This window comes from Typopeltis vanoorti, chromosome 4 (genome assembly GCF_054136105.1).
Source record: "Typopeltis vanoorti isolate ZY-2024b chromosome 4, IOZ_Tvanoo_1.0, whole genome shotgun sequence".
Classification (NCBI taxonomy): domain Eukaryota; kingdom Metazoa; phylum Arthropoda; class Arachnida; order Uropygi; family Thelyphonidae; genus Typopeltis; species Typopeltis vanoorti.
In genome coordinates, this window is record NC_143552.1 from 172,947,661 (window position 1) to 172,971,040 (window position 23,380).

The 23,380-nt window shown below is 34.5% G+C and overlaps 1 protein-coding gene across 2 annotated transcripts in view; it reads right to left on the reverse strand.

The window, feature by feature from the left end:
* LOC150107853 (uncharacterized) overlaps positions 1 to 23,380 on the reverse strand; it is a 284,299-nt gene that overhangs the window by 85,652 nt on the left and 175,267 nt on the right. For both annotated transcript variants that reach the window (XM_090392094.1, XM_090392093.1), the window contains exon 8: positions 14,924 to 15,030. In XM_090392094.1, coding sequence (XP_090248220.1) covers positions 14,924 to 15,030 — 107 coding nt within the window. The remainder of the gene's footprint in view (positions 1 to 14,923; positions 15,031 to 23,380) is intronic.

Here is a 23,380-nt window from a genome sequence, read left to right on the forward strand (position 1 = left end):
CACAATTTTTCTTTCAAACTCATCATGGCAACAAAAGATGTTTTCGGATCTATCCCAGCAGACTGAATGACCCTGGTGTTGATCATCAGGATTATATATATATATATATATATATATATAGAAACAAGCTGTGCTACAATCGACATGTCATGCTAAAGTTACTGACCAACCATTACAACCATTGGTCTGACCTCTGGTGGGGAAAAAAAAACTTTCTAAATCAAAGCTAGATTCCTATTATTATCTATTATGTTACAAAATTAAATTAAGTTGGAGAGCAACATGCTTACAAAAAGGTTACTTATATAAATTACAGCCAATTGATATGGATAGTGGCCAATAAAAGCTGAAAAATTGCTTAGAGTCCTAAAGTCAGGGTTTGCTGGAAACTAAGTGGGCTGAATGTGTGCCATTTAAATTCTTGGGATTTTTATGCCACCAATATTGTTAAGATTAAGATGGTTAATCAAAATTTCACAGGCTTCTTTAAATTTCCAAGTTTCTATGATGTAAAGAACGAGTACTTTTCCAATCAATTTGGTGTAGGGTGTTAAGAGTGTGATCTGAGATGCCTGCTTCACCAAAATTGTTAAATTTAATGTGTCGTTTTTTTTCTTTTTTTATAGATAGGGATTGTGCATCTAGTTTCCCCAATATAAGGTAAGTTACAGGTGAAATAGATGCAATAAACTCCAGGATGTGCCAATGGGGGAAGAGGATCCTTAGAGGAGTTGAATGTTTTTTTTTTGTTTTTTTTTTAATTTTGAAGGTGATTTAAAAGTGGCATTAAGATTATAATGGTGTAGAATTCTATTAATTTTTTTCTGATAACCCTTTAATGTATAGGATAGCTAGGGTTTTACTATAATCTCTATTATTTTTTGATGAAGTTTTATGAAGAACTTTATTAATAGTATTTTTGCTATAGTCATCATTTATATATGTATTGCTAATAATTTTTAATTCTTGTTTAAGAGCTTGCTCATTAGAGCAAACTGTTAAAGCTCTGTTTTTGAGAGTGTTAATGACTCCAAATTTTTGCAAAGGGTGGTGATATGAGTCAGCATGTATATATTGGCCGGTATGTGTAGGTTTGTAGTAAACAGTGAAGGATAGACTACTTGAGGAAAGACGTGTGACCATTGTATAAAGGAAAGGGAGTGTGTTCTGATTTTTAACTTCGATAAATTGTATACGCTCATGTTGTTTGTTCAGGTGGCTAAGGAATGTGTTTAACGTTTGAAGAGCGCATTGCTCAAAAGCATATAAAAGTTAGCAATTGGGGGGGGGGAGGTAGAGCGAGCCCATTGCTGTACCTTCTTTTTGTAGGTGAAATTTATTTTGCCAGACGAAGTAACCAGAACATAGTACGTGGACAAACAGAGCCATAATGTAGGGCAGAAATTTGCTCCATAGGAGAAGAATTGTTTCCCAATCAGTGACAGATCCATAAAATCTATCTTTTTTTTTATCTGTAAAAAAAAAAAAAAAAAGAACACAAATGACACATTAAATTTAACAATTTTGGTGAAACAGACCTCTCAGATCACACTCTTAAGTGGCATTAAGATTATAATGGTGTGTACATCCTACACCAAATTGACTGGGAAAGTACTTGTTCTTTACATCACACAAAAACCTGGTATGAATCGAAATTTAAAGAAGCATGTGAAATTTTGATTAACCATTCTAATCTAAACAATCATGGTGTCATAAAAATCCAAAGAATTTGAATGGCACACATTCAGCAAACCCTGACTTTAGGACTAAGCAATTTTTCAGCTTTTGTTGGTTATCCATACTAGTTGGTTGTGATTTATGTATACTTATAATTTGTTTATTTTTATTTATTAATTTTTTTCCTTTTTTGTAAACATGTTGCTGTCTACCTTAATTTAATTTTGTAACCTAATGGATAATAATAATAGGACTCTAGCTTTCATGTAGTAAGGGTTTTTTTTTTTTTTTAACCAGCGGTCAGGTCAATAGTTGTAACAGTTAGTAAGCAACTTTAGCATGCCACGTAGATTGCAGTGCAGCTTCTGTCTTTATATATATATGTGTATACTCCAGATGACCTTAATGTGAAGGTTGAAACATCAAGTGTTTATTTTGGTTTATATTAAACTAAAGTTTTACTCTAACACAATAGTTGTTTTCATAATTTTCATGATGCATTCTGATCACTGTGTAAGCATGAAGAAAAGGAGAGTGTGTGTGTGCGTGCATGTTTACATAGTTTTTAGTTTTATTACTATAATTATCAAATACAATGCTTTTTTTTTATAGGTTTGTTATTTAAAACATTCTAATATAAACATTTATCTTCTAGACAGGTTATTTGAAATCTGCTAGAAGATAATATATGTGCATCTCAGGCTGTGGCACTGGAACTCCCTTTGGTGTTCTTCTATTCTGACATTAACGTCATTACTTGCTATTACATTCCAGAATATTGACTATGATAAAGAACAATTACATGCTTATATTTTGCATACAAACACTTCATTAAACTAAACAGCGAAATAAAACATCATACATTTCCTTCTGACATTAGCTCCCTCCACAACTGAGTCTAAAACATTCAAGTTTGGTTGAAAGATGAAGCACCTATATTTTACAGAAAAATCCACAAATCAAATTCTAGAAGAACACAAATGGGAGTTCCAGTGCCATAGGTCTAGATGCACATACATTATCTTCTGCAGATTCAAATAACTAGTCTATTAGACATTAAAATGAAGCAGTACTACGTTATACCAATGTTATCACAAGACAAAGAAAGATCAGAATTGTGCACAACTCACAATTCTAGCCACCCAAATTAGAAACTTCTGCTGTAAACTATTGTCATACTGCAATCAACTATGACTCAGTTAACACATAAATAATACTATGTATGCAAGATCAACAATAACAAAATAACATGTACAGTAATTTTCAACAACATTAATCCTTTCTTACAGTAACTAGAGTTATCGTGTTTCTCTAATTTTTTCCCCCTGCATATTTGAACCTTTGTAGAAAATTTGTAGAAGGATCTATTAAAGTTAATAATCACTAACTCTGTTAATTTACCATGGCGATGAAGCACCCTATATATAACGACTTATTGTATCACTTAATGTGTTTATGATGAGAGTTCTATTATCTATTTTCGCTCACTTACACAAAATACAAATGAATTATACTTAATATTTCTTTCTAAGCATAAGAACCCAAAGGTATCTTATCTTATCATTTTATGTAAATGTGTTTGTGTTGGAAAAGGTTGTTTACCTTGAAAGCTTACTTCTCCTTCCAGTGTCATATATTGTACATACAAATCTATACCAAAAACCAAAACCTATGTTCTTTTCAAACATCCTTAAAATAAACTATCTGCAGATTATACCAAACTGCAACAATATAAGTTTTCTTGAAACAAAGATTACCTAACTATTAGATATTTAAACATCTAGAAATTTATAATCAGCTACAAAACATATATAATAAAATAAATAAAAATCATTAAATAATTTTAGCAGGAGACTTAAATGCAAGAATTGGAAACACGAAAATTAATAATAATATAGGAATACATGGAGAACACACTCTAAACAGAAATGGTAAAAAATTGATTGACTTTGTAGTTTATAATAACCTAAAAATAATGAATTCCTTCTATAAACATAAAGACATACATAAATATACTTGGGCAGCAAGAGGATGGAAATCAATATTAGATTACTTCATATTAAATGAAAAGACATCAAAATTTTCACTAGATGAGTTCACAGAGGATATGAAATAAGCAGTGACCACTTCCTTGTTAAAATAAAATTAAGATTACCACCTAAATGGCTACAAGTAACAAGAACAGAAAGAAAAATTGAAACATTTGTTTATAAAACTAGACTACTGAATGACACAAATGTGTAATAATGGCTATATGAACAAAGAATTAACCAGTATCTAGATAAAATAAAACAAAATGAAGAAATAGAAATAGAATGGCTTAATATAAAAACGATACTAAATGCAGCAGCAAATGAAAGCTTAGGAAAGACCAAAAAATTCAATAAAAGAAAAAAACTGAAGATCTGGGATGATACAATCAAAGAAATAATCAAAAAGAAAAAAGCCTATCACAAATGGTTAAGCAGTAAAAGATTAGAAGATGAAATAGAATATAAAAGAATAAGAGCCTTAGCTAAAAGAGAAGTCAGAAAAAGACAGAGAATCGTGGAATAAATTTGTTTCTAATTTAGAATATGATTTATATAAAATAAGACCCAATGTATATAAGATTTTGAAACACCTAAATGCAGATACCAAAGAAAACATAAAATTAAACACTGAATTGAAATTAGAAGAATTTCTAAATTACTACACAGAACTGTGGACAGACAAATATTTTAAAAAAGACAACTGGCAAACAATTAACGAAAATGAAAAGGAAATAACTAAAGAAGAATTAGAAATCAGCTTGAAAGAAACAAGAAACGGAAAATCACCTGGAGAAGATAAGCTAGGTTCAGAACTATATAAATATGCAGGAACAAGATTCAAAGGAAGACTCTTTCAAAGGAAGATTATTTTTAAATAAAATTTACTCAACTGGTATCCCCCCAATAGAATGGAAAAAAGCAATTGTGATTCCTATCTTTAAGAAAGGTAATGGGGAAAATGGGGTGCTTAAGGGTCAAAGCTGTATAACTGAGAGGAGACCTCCACATAGCCTTTAAAGGAATGCAGAGAACCGACCAGGGCTTCTGACCTAATGTCCAATCCTCACCTTCTCCAGCTTATCTTCTCCAACATGACTGAATGAACGAGGATGGGCTGGCAATTTGGGATTTAGCCGACCAAATTGTATTCTTATTGGTTAAACCAAAATAAAAAATGATGGTACAACATAACAAAATTTCATGCCGGCTGGGGCGTCGCCCGGTTAAACAAGGCCCCAGTTGTTTTCGCCAGGGAACCAGGTCGAACAGCGAAAAGTCAGCTACTGGAACAAATCTGAAAACAAACCCCAACTCAACATCACCAGAGTTAAAGATCGGTACTAACAACGTAAGAAGCCTGAATGGCAAAGAAATGGAGCTAGCTGAGGAATTAGATAAGTACCAGATCGACATAATAGGGGTGACTGAAACAAAAAAGACCAAAACTGGTGAGATCTTTCTGAGCAATAAATACAAAATGTTATATTCAGGCAATGACAATCAAGGAAAAGAAGGAGTAGCCATAGTATTCAACACAAAATACGAGGCTAATCTTCTTGAATGGCAGTCAGTCTCAAGTAGAGTAATGTGGGCAAATATGAGAATGGAGACCTGGACAATGAGACTTATTTGTGCCTATGGTCCCACAGATGGTTCTACTAAGTTAGAAGTGGAGGAATTTTTTGAGGCTTTAGAAAAAGCAACTGATACAATGAAAAAGGAAAACTTGGTCCTTGTTGGGGATCTAAATAGTAGAGTAGGAAATGATTGTGAGACATACAAAAATATTTTGGGAAAATTTGGAGAAAAGAGCAAAGCTAATAATAATGGCAAATATCTGTTGGATTTCTGCTCAGGACATGGACTGGTTATTACTAACACCATGTTTCAACATAAAAATGTGCACAAATTCACATGGAGAGAAGAGGCTAGGAATAAGAAAAGTCTCATTGACTATGTTATTGTTGATAGTGATGTTTTCTATCTGGTGCAGGACACCCGAGTGTACAGAGGATTTGAAATTGGAAGTGATCACTATTTAGTCTTGAGCAGGATAAAATTGAATTTCATATTGAAAAGAATAACATGTAAGAAAGTCTTAAAGCGAATAAAAGTTGAGCAGCTCTCAGATGTGAACTGTAGACTAAAATACAGAAATATTATTGAAAAGAAAATGAAAGAGTTTGAGAACAGGAATCAAACCTTGGAGATTCAGTGGCAAACTCTGAAGGAAACATTGATTGATTCTGCCAGAGAGGCATGTGGTGAGGTTGTGTGCAAGGATAAAAAAATCAGAACTCCCTGGTGGACACAGGAAGTTAAAGAGGCAGTGAAGGAAAAGAAGAAAGCATATCAAAAGTTCCTGGCAAATAAGTCAGCTTTTACTCTTACAGAATACAGAGACAAATGTAAGAAAGCTAAACAGTGTGTAAAACTAGCTAAACAAAAGTCATGGGAGGACTTTGGCAAGAATATAGAAAATAAATATCAAGAAGGTGGCAAAATATTCTGGAGGTTGTTGAAGAAGCTTAGGAATGGAGGAAAGAGTGCTGTAAAAGGAATTAGAGATGATAAAGGTGAAATGAAAACAGGAGAAAAAGATATCCTTGAAGTATGGAGTAATTACTTTGAAAAACTGCTAAATGAAACAAGCAGTGATGACAGCACAGTGATAAAAAACACTGACCAGGCATGCAGTCAGGAATACATATCCATACTTGAAGTAGAAAAAGCCATCAAAGGCTTGAAATGTGGAAAGGCAGCAGGGGTAGATGATATTCGACCAGAAATGCTGAAGTATGGTGGTATAAGAGTCTTACAGTGGCTGCACTGCATAGTTCAGAAAGCCTGGACAGAGGGACGAATTCCCAATGATTGGAGTAGAGCTCTCATAGTACCCATATATAAAAAGGGAAATAAAACTGAATGTGAGAATTACAGAGGTATTTCCCTACTGAGTGTTCCTGGCAAGATCTATGCAAGTATACTTGAGAAACGGTTGAGAAAAATTGTGGAAGAAAAGCTTGGTGAAGAACAAGCTGGATTCAGGCCAAATAGAGGCTGTCAGGATCAGATCTTCACTTTACGACAAATAGTCGAGAAAGCATGGGAATATAATAAAGATCTGTATTTAAGTTTTGTCGATTTGGAAAAGGCATATGACAAGGTGCCAAGAGAGAAGCTATTCAATACGCTGCAGTTATATGGTGTCAATGGGGCATTATATCAAGCAATACTTAGTCTTTATTTGAGTTGTGAGTCAGCAGTTAGAATTGAAGGAAGTATGGGAAGATGGTTTAATGTTAAATCTGGTGTGAGACAAGGATGTACATTATCACCTCTGTTATTCATTATCTATATGGATCACATTATGAAGGAATGTGGTATTAAACCTGATATCAAAATTGGAGATGTTAATGTCAGCTCTTTGCTTTATGCAGATGATGTTATACTTCTAAATAAATCCGCTACAAGTCTGCAAGATTCTCTGACTAAAGTGAATAGCTGTTGTAATAGATATGGTATGAAGATCAGCAATAAAAAGACAAAGACAATGAAAATAGGCAGAATCATTGAAAATGTCAACTGTGTTGTGAATGGAGAACCTGTGGAACAAGTAAAACATTTCAGCTACTTAGGCACAATTTTTACTGAAGATGGTAAACTAAATATAGAAATAGACAACAGAATCAGCAAAGCTGGTATCGTGGGAAGTCAATTGAATAAATTCATATGGAATAAGAAAGAAATTAGTCGGAACACTAAATTAGCTGTATACAAGACTGTGTTCAAACCAATTTTAACTTATGGATCTGAGAGCTGGGTCAGAAGTAAAACACTTGACCAAAGACTAGAGACCGCAGATATGAGAGTCCTGAGAAAGATTAGAGGCGTGAACAGATGGCATCAATGGCAATATCATATTAAAAATGAGGATATTAGGAAAGAACTTGACATTGTCAGCATCCAGGAATGCGTTAGCAGAGCTAATCTCAGATGGTATGGTCACTTAAATAGAATGGGAGAGGAAAGATTAGCAAAACAAGTGTTCTCTGCCAGGTTGGCAGGAAAACGACCCAGAGGAAGACCAAGATATAGGTGGATTGATACGGTACAAAGTGCCTTAGACGATAGAAATATAAGATCTGATAATGTTGTAGTCTTGACAAGTAACAGACTGATTTGGAGGAAAATTGTAGATAGGAAGTTAGTAATGATGTAATTTTTTCATGTAGTACTGTCATATCCTGTACACCCCTCGAGGGTACATGGCAGGAATTTGATGATGATGATGAAGAAAGGTAATAGAGATGACCCTAAAAACTATAGAGGTATCAGTATACTAAATTCATGTTACAAAATATACAGCAGAATTTTAATAACAAACTAATGAAATATTCCGAAAACTTTATTCTAGAGGTACAAAATGGATTTAGAAAAGGACGATCATGTATAGACCCAGCCTTCTGCCTAAAATTAATAACAGAGAAAAGAAGAGAAAATAATTTAGAAACACATATTGCATTTATTGACTTTGAAAAAGCATTTGACAAAGTTAAAAGAAACATATTATTTAACATATTAAAAGAAAGACAAATACCAAATAATATCCTAAAAGCTGTCACAAGCATATATGAAAATAATCAAATACAAATAAGATTAAATCATGAGCTATCATATACAAGAGAGATAAACCAAGGGGTCCGACAGGGATGTCCCCTCTCAGCAACTCTTTTTAATATCTACTTAAATGAAATAATAATAAAATGGAGTAAAAATTTACATCAAGGAATTAAACTTTCACCTACAGTTAACTTAAACACTCTCCTCTTTGCAGACGACCAAATAATAATTACAAATTCTGAAGATAACTTACAGAAAGCTATTTTAAATCTAAATGAGATATCCAAAGATTATGGTATGATAATATCAATGGAAAAATCAAAAACTATGGCCTTTAAAGGACAAGATCCAGCAAGAACTAAAATAGTATTAGATAACAAGATCATAGAACAGGTGAATTCATTTAACTACCTAGGATGTATGATCACTTATGAAAATGAAAAAGATATAAACATAAAATTTGCAAAATATTTAAAAATAACAGGAGTAATTAATTCTATATTTAAACCAAACCTAGTTCAAAAACAAACCAGGCTAAAAGTATACAATACATTAGCCCTACCGGTCTTAATGTATGGAAGTGAAATCTGGACAATAAAACAAAAAGACAAACAAAGATTAACAACAGCAGAAATGAAGTTTATGAGAAAAACTGCAAAGTATACCCTATTTGATCACAAAAGAAACGAAGATATTATGAAAGAATTAAACCAAGAACCAGTAATTGAAAAAATTAAAAAATATAAACATAGATGGATGGAACATGTTCAAAGAATGAAAACAGAAAGATTACCAAAACAAGCCTTAAAGTACAAGCCATTAGGAAAAAGAAAACCAGGACGTCCTCTTAAACGATTCAACGATGACTTCTAAGGCCAGAACAGGCCATACTAGGCCTAAATCCTTGATACGTATGATGATGATGATGAACATCTAGAAGAGGAATCGGCCATCTGAATTGAAACTGCAGAATCTCCTCTTCTTATAGAAATAATATCTATATATTACAAAGGCTATCTGTATATTATATAATACCTATATAATATACAGATAGCCTTTGGCTTAGATGGAATCATCAAATTATTGATATGTACCGTGGGGGTGGAAGGTACCAGATAATTATATTACATGAAAAAGTTATATCATTACTAATTGTGATCAACAATTTTCCTCCAAAGTAATCTGTCTCATGTTAAGATTCCAATGTTATCAATCTTATATTGTCCATCTTCTAATGCACTTATTACTGTATCAATCCATCTACATCTTCCTCTGTGACTTTTTCCCACCATCCTGTCAAAGAAGACTTGTTTCGCTAATCTTTCCTCTCCCATTCTATTTAAGTGACTCACCTGAGATTACCTCTCCCAACAAATTCCGGAATGCTAACAATGACCAGTTATTGCCTACTATCCTCTTTTTTAATGTCATCTGTACACTAATATTCTCATTTTTAATGTAATTTCTTCACTTCACTTATCTTTCTCAGAACTCTGATATTAAGTCTCCAGTCTGAGTGTTCTACTTCTTAACCCAACTCTCGGATACATAAGTTAAAATTCTTTTCAACACTGTCTTGTATACAGTTAATTGAGCGTATTGACCATTTTCATAGGGTGCTTAAGGATCAAATCTATATAATTGAGAGGAGACCTCCACATAGCTTTTAAAGGAATGTGGAGAACCGACCTGGGATTATGACCTAATGTCCAATCCTCACCTTCTCGTGGTGCACCCTGTTATCTACCAGGACACTGAATAAACGAAGATGGGCTGGCAATTTGGGATTTAGCTGACAAATTTGTATTCTTAGTGGCTTAAACCAAAATATATAAATGATCGTACAACATAACAGAATTTCATGCCACATGGGACATCATCTGGTTAAACAAGGCCAAAATAAAAGTTGAACAGCTCTCAGATGTGAACAGTAGCCTAAAATACACAAACATTATTCAAGAAAAAAAGAAAGAGTTTGAGAACAGGAACCAAACCTTGGAGATGGTTTGGCAAATCCAAAACCATTGATTGATTCAGCAGAGAGGCATGTGGTGAGGCATGTGATTGTCTGCAAGGATAGAAAAATCAGAACAACTCAATTGTAAAGAAAAAGAAAGCATATCAAAAGTTCCTGACAAATAAGTCAGCTTCTGCTCTTAGAGAATACAGAGACAAATGTAAGAAAGCAAAACACTGTGTAAAACTAGCTAGACAAAAGTCATGGGAAGACTTTAGTAAGAACATAGAAAATAAATATCAAGAAGATGGGAAAACATTCTGGAGGCTGTTGAAAAATCTAAGAAATGAAGGAAAGAGTGCTGTAAAAGGAATTAGATGATAGAGGCGAAATGAAAACTGAAGAAAAAGAGATATCCTTGATGTATGGAGTAAGAACTTTGAAAATTGCTAAACTAAACAATCAGTAACAGCACAGTAGTGAAAAAATACAACAACAGGTATGCAATCAGGAATACATATCTATACTTGAATTAGAAAAAGCAATCAAAAGCCTGGAATGTGGTAAGCAACAGTAGTAGATGATATTCGACCAGAAATGCTCAAGTATGCAGGTTTTTATACCTGCATACTTAAGCATTTCTGGTCTTATACTGCACTACATAGTTCAGAAGGCCTGGATAGAGGGACAAATTCTGGAAAATTGTATGGAGTAGAGCACTCATAGTACCCATATATAAAAAGGGAAATAGAACTGAATCTGAGAATTACAGAGGTATTTCCCTACTGAGTGGTCCTGGTAAGATTTATGCAAGTATACTTGAGAAACGGTTGAGAAGAATTGTGGAAGAAAAGCTTCGTGAAGAACAAGCTAGACTCAGGTCAAATCTGTATATTCTTGTGTTCTGACAATAACGACTATAACATGGTCAATGAGGCTTTTCTTATTTCTTGCATCATGTCTCCATGTGAACTAAGAATATCTTTGCAATACCACCAGAATATTGCAACATTGTTAGCATCCAGGAATTCATTAGCAGAGCTAATCTCAGGTGGTATGGTCACTTTAGGTTTTTGATGACTTTTTCTATCATATGCATTCCTGACTACATTCCCGTTGGGAGTTTTCTACCACTGTGCTGGTCCTGCTTATTTCATTTGGCGCTCTTTCAAAGTAATTACTCCAAACATATCGAATATCTTTATCTTCAGTTTTCATGTCACGTTTATCATCTCTGATTCCATTTACCATACTTTTTCCTCCATTTCTAAGATTTTTCAATAGCCTCCAGAATATTTTGCCACCTTGCTGATATTTATTTTCTATGTTCTTACCAAAGTCTTCCCATGACTTTTGCTTAGCTAGTCTTACAGCTTGCCTTACTTTGTTACATGTTTCTGTGTATTCGCTAAGAGCACAAGCTGACTTACTTGCCAGGAACTTTCCATATGCTTTCTTCTTTTCCTTGACTACCTCTTTAACTTCCTGAGTCCACCATGCAGTTCTGATTTTTCTATCACATGCTTCTCTGGCTGAATCAATGTTTTCCTCAGGATTTTCCACTGAATCTTCAAGGTTAGGTTCTTGATTTCAAACTCTTTCATTTTTTCTTCAATGATGTGCATTTGAGTCAGCAGTTCACCTCTGAAAGCTGCTCAACTTTAATTTGCTTTAAAACTTTCTTAAACATTTTCTTTTCAATGTAAAATTCAATTTTATCCTGTTCAAAACAAGACAGTGATCACTTCCCATTTCAAATCATCTGTATATTCTTCTGTCCTGAATCAGTGGGAAAACATCAATAACAATTAGAACATGGTCAATGAGGCTTTTCTTATTTCATGCATAATGTCTCTATGTGAATTTCTGAACATTTTTATTTTGGAACATGGCATTAGTTATAACTAATCCATGGCTGGTAATCATTTCCTACTCTGCTGTTTAGATCTCAACAAAGACAACTTCTCCTTTTTCATTGTCTCAGCTCTTTCTCAAATGACTCAAAATATTCCTGCATTTCTTCCTTGGTAGATCCTTCTCTCAGACCATAGAGGCAAATAAGTCAGATTGTCTAATTCTCCATTCTGATATTTTCCCACATCATACTACTTGATATTGCTTGCCATTCCAGAAGATTATGCTCATATTTAGCATTGAATACTATAGCTAGTATGCAACGCTAAGCACCCCCCCCCTATTATAGACAGGTGCTTAAGGGCCAAAGCTGTAAAACTGAGAGGAGACCTCCACATAGCCTTTAAAGGAATGCGAAAAACCGAGCACTTGTGACCTAATGTCCAATCCTCACCTTCTCGTGGTGCACCCGGTTGGGTATCTACCTGGATACTGAACGAACGAGGATGGGCTGGCAATTGGGGATTTAGCCGGCCAAATTGTATTCTTATTGGCTTAAACCAATATACAAAATAATGGTACAACATGACAAAATATCATGCCGGCTGGGGCGTCGCCTGGTTAAACAAAGCCCCTGTTATTTTCGCCAGGGAACCAGGGTGAACAGCGAAAAGTCAGCTACTAGAACAAATCTGAAAGCACACCACGATTCAACATCACCAGAGTTAAAGATCAGTACTATCAACATAAGAAACCTGAATGGCAAAGAAATGGAGCTAGCTGAGGAATTAGATAAGTACCAGATCGACATAATAGGGGTGACTGAAACAAAAAAGACCAAAACTGGTGAGATCTTTCTGAGCAATAAATACAAAATGTTATATTCAGGCAATGACAATCAAGGAAAAGAAGGAGTAGCCATAGTATTCAACACAAAATACGAGGCTAATCTTCTTCAATGGCAGTCAGTCTCAACATCACCAAAATTCAAGATTGGTACTATGCATGAATGGCAAATAAATGCAGCTAGCTGAGGAATTGGATAAGTACCAGATCGACATAATAGGGATGACTGAAACAAAAAAGACAAAAAACTGGTGCGATCTTTCTGAGCAAAAAATGCAAAATGTTATATTCAGGAAATGACAATCAAGGAAAAGGAGTAGCCATAGTATTCAACACTAAATACGAGGCTAATCGTCATGAATGGCAGGAAATTTCAAGTAGAGTGATGTGGGCAAATATCAGAATGGGAAACTGGACAAATTATCTGTGCCTAAGGTCCCACAGAAGATTCTACTAAGGTAGAAGTGGAGGAATTTTTTTGAGGCTTTAGAGAAAGCAACTGACACAATGAAAAAGGGAAAGTTGGTTCTTGTTGGGGACTTAAATAGCAGAGTAGGACACGAACACCAGACATACAAAAATATTTTGGGAAAATTTGGAGAAAAGAGCAAAGCTAATAATAATGGCAAATACCTGTTGGATTTCTGCTCAGGACATGGACTGGTTATTACTAACAATGTTCCAACATACAAATGTGCAGAAATTCACATGGAGACAAGATCCAATTTAAAATTTATTATTAAACCTGATTAATAATAAATTAATCAGGTTTAATATTCTCTGACTAAATTGAATAACCGTTGTAATAGATATGGTATGAAGGTCAGCAAATAACAAGTCAAAGACAATGAAAATATGCAGAAGTATTGAAAATATCAACTGCATTGTGAATGGAGAACTTATAGAAAAAGTAAAACATTTCAGCTAATTAGGCACAATTTTTAGTGAAGATGGTAAATTAAATATGGAAACAACAGAATCAATAAGGATGGTATGGTAGGAAGTTAACTGAATAAATTTATATGAAGTAAGAGAGAAATAAGTCAAAACACTAAATTAGCTGTACACAATACAGTTCAAGCCAATTTTAACTTATGGATCAAAGAGTTGGGTTAAAAATAAAACACTACAAAGGCTAGAGACTGCAGGCTAGAGTGTGAGCAGATCGCATCAATGGCAATATCATATTAAAAACAAGGATATTAGGAAAGAACTTGACATTGTTAGTATCGAGGAATGTGTTAGCAGAGCTAATCTCAGGTGGTATAGTCACTTAAACAGAATGGATGAGGAGAGATTAGCAAAACAAGTATTTTCTGCCAGGTTGGCAGGAAAACGACCCAGAGGAAGACAAAGATATAGATGGATTGATATGGTGAAAAGTGTCTTAAAAGATAGAAATATAAGATCTGATAATATTGGAGTCTTGACAGGTAACAGATTGATTTGGAGGAAAATTGGAAATAGGAAGTTAGTAATGATAACTTTTTCATAAACTACTATCATATCCTGTACACACCTTGAGGGTAGATATCAGGAATTTGATGAAGTAGGAAGGATTTACATAAAACGATAGGACATATTATTCTGTCCTTAAATTATTAGTTATAAAGGGTATTTTAAAGAGCATCGAGAAAACATATCCCAGAACAGTTTTTCTACTACCATCACACTGTTGCCACCATATCTTGTCCTACCATAAAAAGTGAGAACTGAAATTTGTTAGGTTGATACTTTCTTCCAGAGGCAATCCTCTCTAGCAGCCTCTTGTACCTTCCTCAAATAGAAAAAGTTCAAAAAAAAAAAATTCTCTACTGCTGTATAAAAATATTTTTCTTTTTTTTTCAGGAAAAGTAAAAAAGTAAAGTTGAAATAACAGTATTCAAAAACCAAAGTTTGTAGAAAACTATTCTAATAGATTTAATTTGCAAACCTTGATAACTCCAATTGATCCAAAGTGCTCAGCCAACTGTGCCTCATCTACATCTTCTGGAAGTCCAGAAACAAATATTGTATCTAGCATCTGTTCTCCTCCCATGCCTGAAAATAGTAATAGGAATGCTGAAATTAAATCAGAAATATCTCACCAATATTCACATTTAAAACCCAATCAGAAAATTAAAAAGCTCGCTTAGTGTTAATTGTATATATGCAAAGTGATTCAAACAATGCTATGTATTTTAGATGTTATTTTTAAAAATAGGTTCCCCTTCTCCTTCAAATTTTTCGTGAAAACTGCTTGTAACAAAATTTCCTTATTCATATTTATTATGAATAAGGAAATTTTTAGAAAATCTAGCAAATGATTTTATGTGCAGGCTTTGTAGAAAATATGGATGCTAGTTTTTAGGTGTGTGGCATGTGTTTGATGGCAGAGAAGACTTGTATAAGAAGAATGGCCTGCACTTGAATTCTTTTGGCATCAGAAGTCTGGAGATATTACTTCTTCGTATGACACCTAATACTAAGAGTCAGGGAAACTAGATCATCAAGGGGGGGGGGGGGGGAAATGTGTGTGAAAGTTAAGCTATGGTATGCAAACATGATAAGGTATGAATGTCTTTGAACATGGTTATGTATGTGGCAAAGGTTTGGGAAAATATGCTTTAGGTTTATGTCTGGAGAGATGTGCTTAAGGGTCAAAGCTATATAACTGAGAGGAGACCTCCACATAGTCTTCAAAGGAATGCAGAGAACTGACCAGGCCTTCTGACCTAATACCATTCTTCACCTTCTCTTGGTGCACCCTGTTAGGTATCTACTTGGATATTGAATGGACAAGGATGGGCTGGCAATTTGGGATTTAGCCGACCAAATTGTATTCTTATTGGCTTAAACCAATACACAAAATGATGGTACAACATGACAAAATTTCATGCCAGCTGGAGCATCGCCCGGTTAAACAAGGCTCCCGTTATTTTCGCCAGGGAACCAGGGCGAACAGCGAAAAGTCAGCTACTGGAACAAATCTGAAAGCACACCCCAACTCAATATCACCAGAGTTAAAGATTGGTACTATCAACATAAGAAGCCTGAATGGCAAAGAAATGGAGCTAGTTGAGGAATTAGATAAGTACTAGATCGACATAATAGGGGTGACTGAAACAAAAAAGACAAAAACTGGTGAGATCTTTCTGAGCAATAAATACAAAATGTTATATTCAGGCAATGACAATCAAGGAAAAGAAGGAGTAGCCATAGTATTCAACACTAAATACGAGGCTAATCTTCTTGAATGACAGGCAGTCTCAAGTAGAATGATGTGGGAAAATATTAGAATGGAGAACTGGTCAATGAGACTTATTTGTGCCTATGGTCCCACAGAGGTTCTACTAATAGATGTGGGGGAATTTTTTTGAGTCTTTAGAGCAGTGGCTCTTAACCGGTGTTCCCTGGACCACTTGTGTTCCGTGAACTGGTTACAAGTGTTCTGCTGGTGAAAGATGTCACATGACACAGTTCTGAGTATAATTGGCTACTCTGATCCTAACAATCGAAGACTGCTATGCGCATTGTGTGTTGTGTAACATCGTAATATCGCACAGTCCATTTTTAATGTGTATTTGGTTTGTGTGTTGTCTAACATCGTAATAGCACACAATGGATAAATTTATTATTAGAAGAAATCGTGATTCTGAGGCAAATATTAATGATGGGGCAAGTACAACTGGAAGCAGTAGTAATGACGTTGTTGCAAATACATCTCATACAGATGAGACAGCATTATACGTAGTAAAATAAGAAAATTAATAGACAATATTCGGACAAATATTTAAGTTGCAGTTTTACATGGATCATTGAGGAAGGATGTCCTATTCCTCCCAGTGTCGTGTATGCAGGGAAAACTATCCAATAGCACAATGTTCCTGCTAAGTTGAAATGCAATTTTTTTTCAGAAAAAAAAGTATCTCTGCAAAAACCACAAATCAGAAAAAAATACAGTAGATATGTTTCCTTCGCTCCATAATAAAAATGTCGAGGGAATTATTTCTATTATAACAGAACATTTAACAGTATTGGAAGAAAAGATTTCAAGTTACTTTTCTTCCTTAAATACACAATTAAGACCAGATACGAAATCCATCTGGCAAAGTAAATACATCGAGTTGTGAATTTTCATTACAACAAGAAGAACAATTAGTTATCTTGTCAATGGATTGTACTCTAAAAATGAAATTCTCTGAAATAACTCTTAGAATTTTGAATTTTTGTCCAAGCCGAATATACAACACTCTCCACAAGGGCACTGAAAATTTAGTTACAGTTTTCAACATCATATTTGTGATGTTTCTCACAAATATGATGAGAAACAAGCTCAGTTTCTCAATAATAACTAATATAATAACCAAAAAAGCGTGAAAGACTAAAGACATGAAGGTAGCTATATCACATATTAGACCTGATATTGCTGAAATCTGCAAATGCCAACAAGTTCAAGTATCGCATTAAAATAAGTTCCATTTTTATAAAAGGCAGGCCCATGCTTATTTTTATTGTTAGCTTTATGACCATAATGCTTTGGACGTTTCCCCAAATTTTTCTTATAATCAAAAGTATTCCGCGACTTAGAAAAGGTTAAAAACCACTGCTTTAGAAAAAGTAACTGACACAATGAAAAAGGAAAAGTTAGTTCTTGTTGGGGATCTAAATAGTAGAATAGGAAATGGTTGTCAGAAATACAAAATTATTTTGAGAAAATTTGGAGAAAAGAGCAAAGCTAATAATAATGGCAAATACCTGTTGGATTTCTGTTCAGGACATGAACTGGTTATTATTAACACAATGTTCCAACATAAAAATGTGCACAAATTCACACATGGAGAGAAGAGGCAAGGAATAAGAAAGTCTCATTGACTATGTTATTGTTATTATTGATGTTTTCCTACTGGTACAGGACACCAGAGGGCACACAGGATTTGAAATTGAATTTCATATTGAAAAGAAGAACATGTAAGAAAGTTCTAAAGCAAATAAAATTTGAGTAGCTCTCAGACATGAACTGTAGACTAAAATACATAAATATTATTATTCAAGAAAAAATGAAAGAGTTTGAGAACAGGAACCAAACTTTGGAGATTCAATGGCAAGCCCTGAAGAAAACATTGACTGATTCAGTCAGAGAAGCATTTGGTGAGGTTGTCTGGTGAGGCTGCAAGGATAGAAAAATCAGAATTCCATGGTGGACAAGAGGAAGTTAAAGAGGCAGTGAAGGAAAAGAAGAAAGCATATCAAAAGTTCCTGACAAATAAGTCAGCTTTTGCTCTTAGAGAATATAGAGACAAATGTAAGAAAGCTAAACAGTGTGTAAAACTTGCTACACAAAAGTCATGGGAGGACTTGGGCAAGAACGCAGAAGAAAAGGTAGCAAGATATTCTGGAGGTTGTTGAAGAAGCTCAGAAATGGAGGAAAGAGTGCTGTAAAAGGAATTAGAGATGATGAAGGTGACATGAAAACAGGAGAAAAAGATATCCTTGAAGCCTGGAGTAATTACTTTGAAAAACTGCTAAATGAAACGAGCAGTGATGACAGCAAAGAGGTAAAAAACACAGACCAGGCATGCAGTCAGGAATACATATCCAAACTTGAAGTGGAAAAAGTCATCAAAAGTCTGAAATGTGGAAAGGTCGCACATATGAAGGTATAAAAGTCTTACAGTCCTGTACACCCCTTGAGGGTACATGGCAGGAATTTGATGATGATGATGAAGTCTTACAGTGGCTGCACTGCATAGTTCAGAAAGCCTGGACAGACGGACTAATTCCAGATGATTGGAGTAGAGCTCTCATAGTACCCATATATAAAAAGGGAAATAAAACTAAATGTGAGAATTACAGAGACATTTTATTGCTGAGTGTTCCTGGTAAGTTACATGCAAGTATACTTGAGAAACGATTGAGAATGATTGTGGAAGAGAAGCTTGGTGAAGAACAAGCTGGATTCAGGGCAAACAGAGGCTGTCAGGATCAGATCTTCACTTTATGACAAATAGTTGAGAAATAATGGGAATATAACATAGATTTGTATTTAAGTTTTGTCGATCCGGAAAAGGCTTTCCGATCTAGCTGTGGGGCTGCCCACAGCTAGATCGGAAAGGAGCACTAATAGAAGACATAATTGATGATCTAAATATGTTTATGACCTTGAGATCATAAACAACGAGCAAAATATATATCTGTCAAAAACAACAAGCATGGAATCAGAATTAGGCAACACAGCAGTAGATTATGAAACTGTGAGTCTTACCCAGTGGAAAATACTAAATACCATTAATTTGCAGTTAGACCAAAAAACCACAAACAAAGAGATCTTGGAACTTCAGAAAAGCAAATTGGCCTAAATACACACAACTATTAGAAACATATTGCACTAGCACACCCACTAGTAAAGAACTTTATCAGCAACTACTAGAACTAGCTAACAACATACAAAGAGCTGAAAAAAATTCAATTCCTAGAGGACCCGAGAAAATTGAGTTTCATTTTGAAAAGATCATAATATCAATGCTATGATCACCGAAAAAGATATTACCAATGAACAGTTAAGGCAAAATAATACAGAAGACAACAGAAAGAAGTTAATAGAATTAACTCAAAACATAGAAGATGAAATTTCTAACTGCAAGCAAAAAAAGTGAGAAGAATTCTGCAATAGACTAGATCCAAGAAAAGACTCAACACTGGAACATTGTCAGATTATTAAACGACGAAGCAGTTCTGGATACTGATCACTCTTCAAACACAGTCTCCTCAGGAACCAATACAGCAGCAACAAACAAACATGCCAAATTTACTTGCTAAACATCCCCAATGCAAGTAAGCTGCAATACAACAAAAAAGACAAAAAGTGCAGGAAAATTGCAAAACATCTGCTAATACAATCCAGAACCTATCCTTCTGAAGACATCTTTACTCAGGACCTCACAATGACAGAATTAGAAATAGCAATTAGTCAAATTGACCCTGACAAATCACCTGGAATTGATCTTATCTTTGGACATATGATTAAAAACATGGGAAAAACATCAAAAACTGCCTTCTGAAGATATTTAACACTTCCTAGAATGCAGGTAAACTACCAAAAATCTGGAAAACAGTCATTATACTCTTACTAAAACCTAACAAAAACCCTTGTAACTGTAAAAGCTACAGACCAACAGCTGTGACTAGCACTCTCTGTAAACTACACGAAAGAATAATACATACCAGACTTATGAATTGGCTCTTAGAAAACAACAAGATCAACTTCTACCAAACTGCATACAGGGCTCAACACAGTACAGAAGATCAATTATTTATCAGTTATAGATGACTTTCAAGAAAAACCACCAAAGAAGTTGACAGCAATATTCTTGGATCTCACAGCTGCCTATGATCATGCCTGGAGACGAAAATTAATAAAAAAATTGCATACAATACAGGAATAAGGGGAATGCATTAATTTGGATTTCAGATTTCATGAAAGAAAGAAAAATGTAAGTAAAAGTTAATGGAATTTATTCCAACATGCATCGAACTTGGGCTGGAGTCCCACAAGGTTCTGTTTCAAGCCCACTCCTATTTCTCATCTATATGAACAATATCTCATCTATATGAACAATCACATAATAAATGACACAAAAATAGCATGCTATGCAGATGATATAGCAATCCGGCACATAAGTAGTAATCCTCAACAATCTGAAAAATTCCTAAATAACTCAATAAAAGGCTTAGAAAAATGGGCAAAGGAACTTAAACTACAACCCCCAAATCAAAATATACAATACCAAAATAAACAGTCTCCAAAATACTTAGGCCTAACCCTAGATACTGAACTGAGATTTACAACTCATATTATAAATATATTCAATTAAGCTCTTAAAAAGCTTAATATCATCAAAAAGCTTTGTGGAACAAAGTGGGGTGCAAAACCAAAGACACTCAACTAGGCACTCACACGACCCACTATGGAATATGCTTGGTCAATCTGGGCTCCAGCTTCAACTAGCTCAAACGATAAACTTGGAGTACAATCAAGAGCAGCAAAAAATTATCATAGGTGCAGCCTCATCCACAAATAATTTAAAAGCTCAACAAGAGTGGGCTTCATATACTAGAAGACAGAAGAAAACTCTCCACAGTTAAATTCACTAATAGAATTAGGAGCCACCAACAGGATCACATCTCACTCAGGACTTTCAATGCCTGGACAAGAAAATCTAGAATCTAGACTAAAGAGATCATCTATATTACATCATTAAATATGATCATTAAATTAGAAAACAGACTGACTTAGAGCACCTATCCACTGAAATAAGCAAAGAGTCATTCTTTTCCACTATTCTACCAAAAAACACAATGATAAACTTAAATCTCCTCGAACCTTGTTCAAAAAAGGATTCAGAGCAGGAAAATAAAAAGAATTAGACGCTATACATCGATTAAACAATCCAAACCATGTCAATGCTTACACTGATGGATCATCTGATGAAGCACCCAACCAAGGAGGTGAAGGGTTTTTCTAACTCTGCCTGGAGGCGAGGAAATGCAAATCAAAACCACAGTTGGTAAAAAAGCTTCAAACTTCACTTGTGAATTAACAGCCATACAAACTTTCAAATCTAGTAAAAACATTACAGAAGGAATAACTATCTACAGTGACTCAAAATCTGCACTTGAGGCATTAAAAAAATGGAAAAACTAATCTCACACAGGAAATTCATGAACTACTAACTACCTTAAATTTGAAAAATAAGAACTGCACACTGCAATGGATACCAGCCCATGTAAATATTGAAGGCAATGAAAGAGCAGACAGACTAGCCAAAGAAGCAAAATACTTACCTAAAAAATTACACCCACTATCACTAACTGATGCTAACGCTGTCGCCAAAATAAGATTGATAAAACAAACTATCAAGAAGAATGAAATCAGTGAAATTAATGAAAATTGAGAAATAACCATAGTCATCACCAGACTAAGGATGGAAATTTAGCTAGACGGTAGTAGGAGCTATGAAACATGCAAAAACTGTCTAGGAGTTGAACTAACACCTGTCCATATTTATTCTTGTCCAGCAATTGCTGTTGCTCTACAGAAAATTGACAATAACCCTAAAGAAAAGCTCTACTCCATCAAAGTTAAACAGATTGCCAAAGCAGTTCTACAGATCCACGGTCATATCTAGAAACTTTTCAATGGACTTGACAACAACATCAGGAAGGATCTAACATCAGATGTGCAATTGTTTGCCAATGACGAAGATAGGCAAGGCAATCAGGGATGCTACTGATATTCAGCAATTACAAAATGATCCGATTAGATTGGAAATTTGGGCAAACAAAAATGGCTGTCAATTTAATGTTAGTAAGTATAAAGTTATGCACTTTGGCATGATTCGAGTTCTAGCGGCATATTCCTATCCACCTTGGCGTATTGGTGGATAGGAATCTAAAGTTCAAAGGTCAGACAGCAAAAGTTGCAAATACAACTCAGAGGATAATTGCGATGTTGAAGCGAACCTTGACATGTAAGGATAAGGAAGTAATTTTACCTCTTTATAAGGCTTTGATAAGACTACACCTAGATTATTGTGCACAAATTTGGTCTCCCGGGTTCCAAGGGGATAAAGAAGTTGTGGAAAGGGTGCAAAGAAGAGTTACAAAGATTATATGCAGATTATGGGATTTAGATTATGAGAATAGATTGCAAGTATGTGGATTACAGACTCTGGTTAACAGGAGAAAGGGGTGATATGACAGAGGTCTAAAAACTTCTGAATGGGTGTTATAGCATTTCAACTGATGAAATATTTTGTTATATAGAAGATGGGGAGAGAACACGGGGCATCCATGGAAGCTAAATTTATTTGCAGTCAAGAAAGGGATAATAGCTAGGTTTTTCTCCCAAATAGCAGTGAATGAGTGGAATAATTTGCCTTAGGGGTAGTGAATGCATCTAGTGTGAATTTAAGGTAAGGTATGATAGTTGTTTGGATTATTTATAGCCTTCCTTAATGAGTCCTTGACTCCCTAGCAGTCTCAGATAACTGATAAGATAGCTAAGAAATAAATATCATTGATTATTCAAATCACATAATTCAATGCACACAGGAACATAAAAGAAATATATTTATCTGATAATTATAATTCATTAAGAGCAACTCGTGAATAATGGCAATGTCCTTTGGATTTGTTCTATATGATGAAAAAACCTGGTTCAAATTCTTTCAAGGAGATAAAATCTTTATAAGAGCTTTTCAAATAGTATTTTAGATGATTGCACAAGGAGGTAGCAGATTTGTCATTTTTGTGATGTTAATCTCAAAGTCATCAGAAGATGACTTATCGAGGCAGTGACCTACAATATTAAAAATATATAAATGTCAGCTATTTTTAAATACCAGATGAT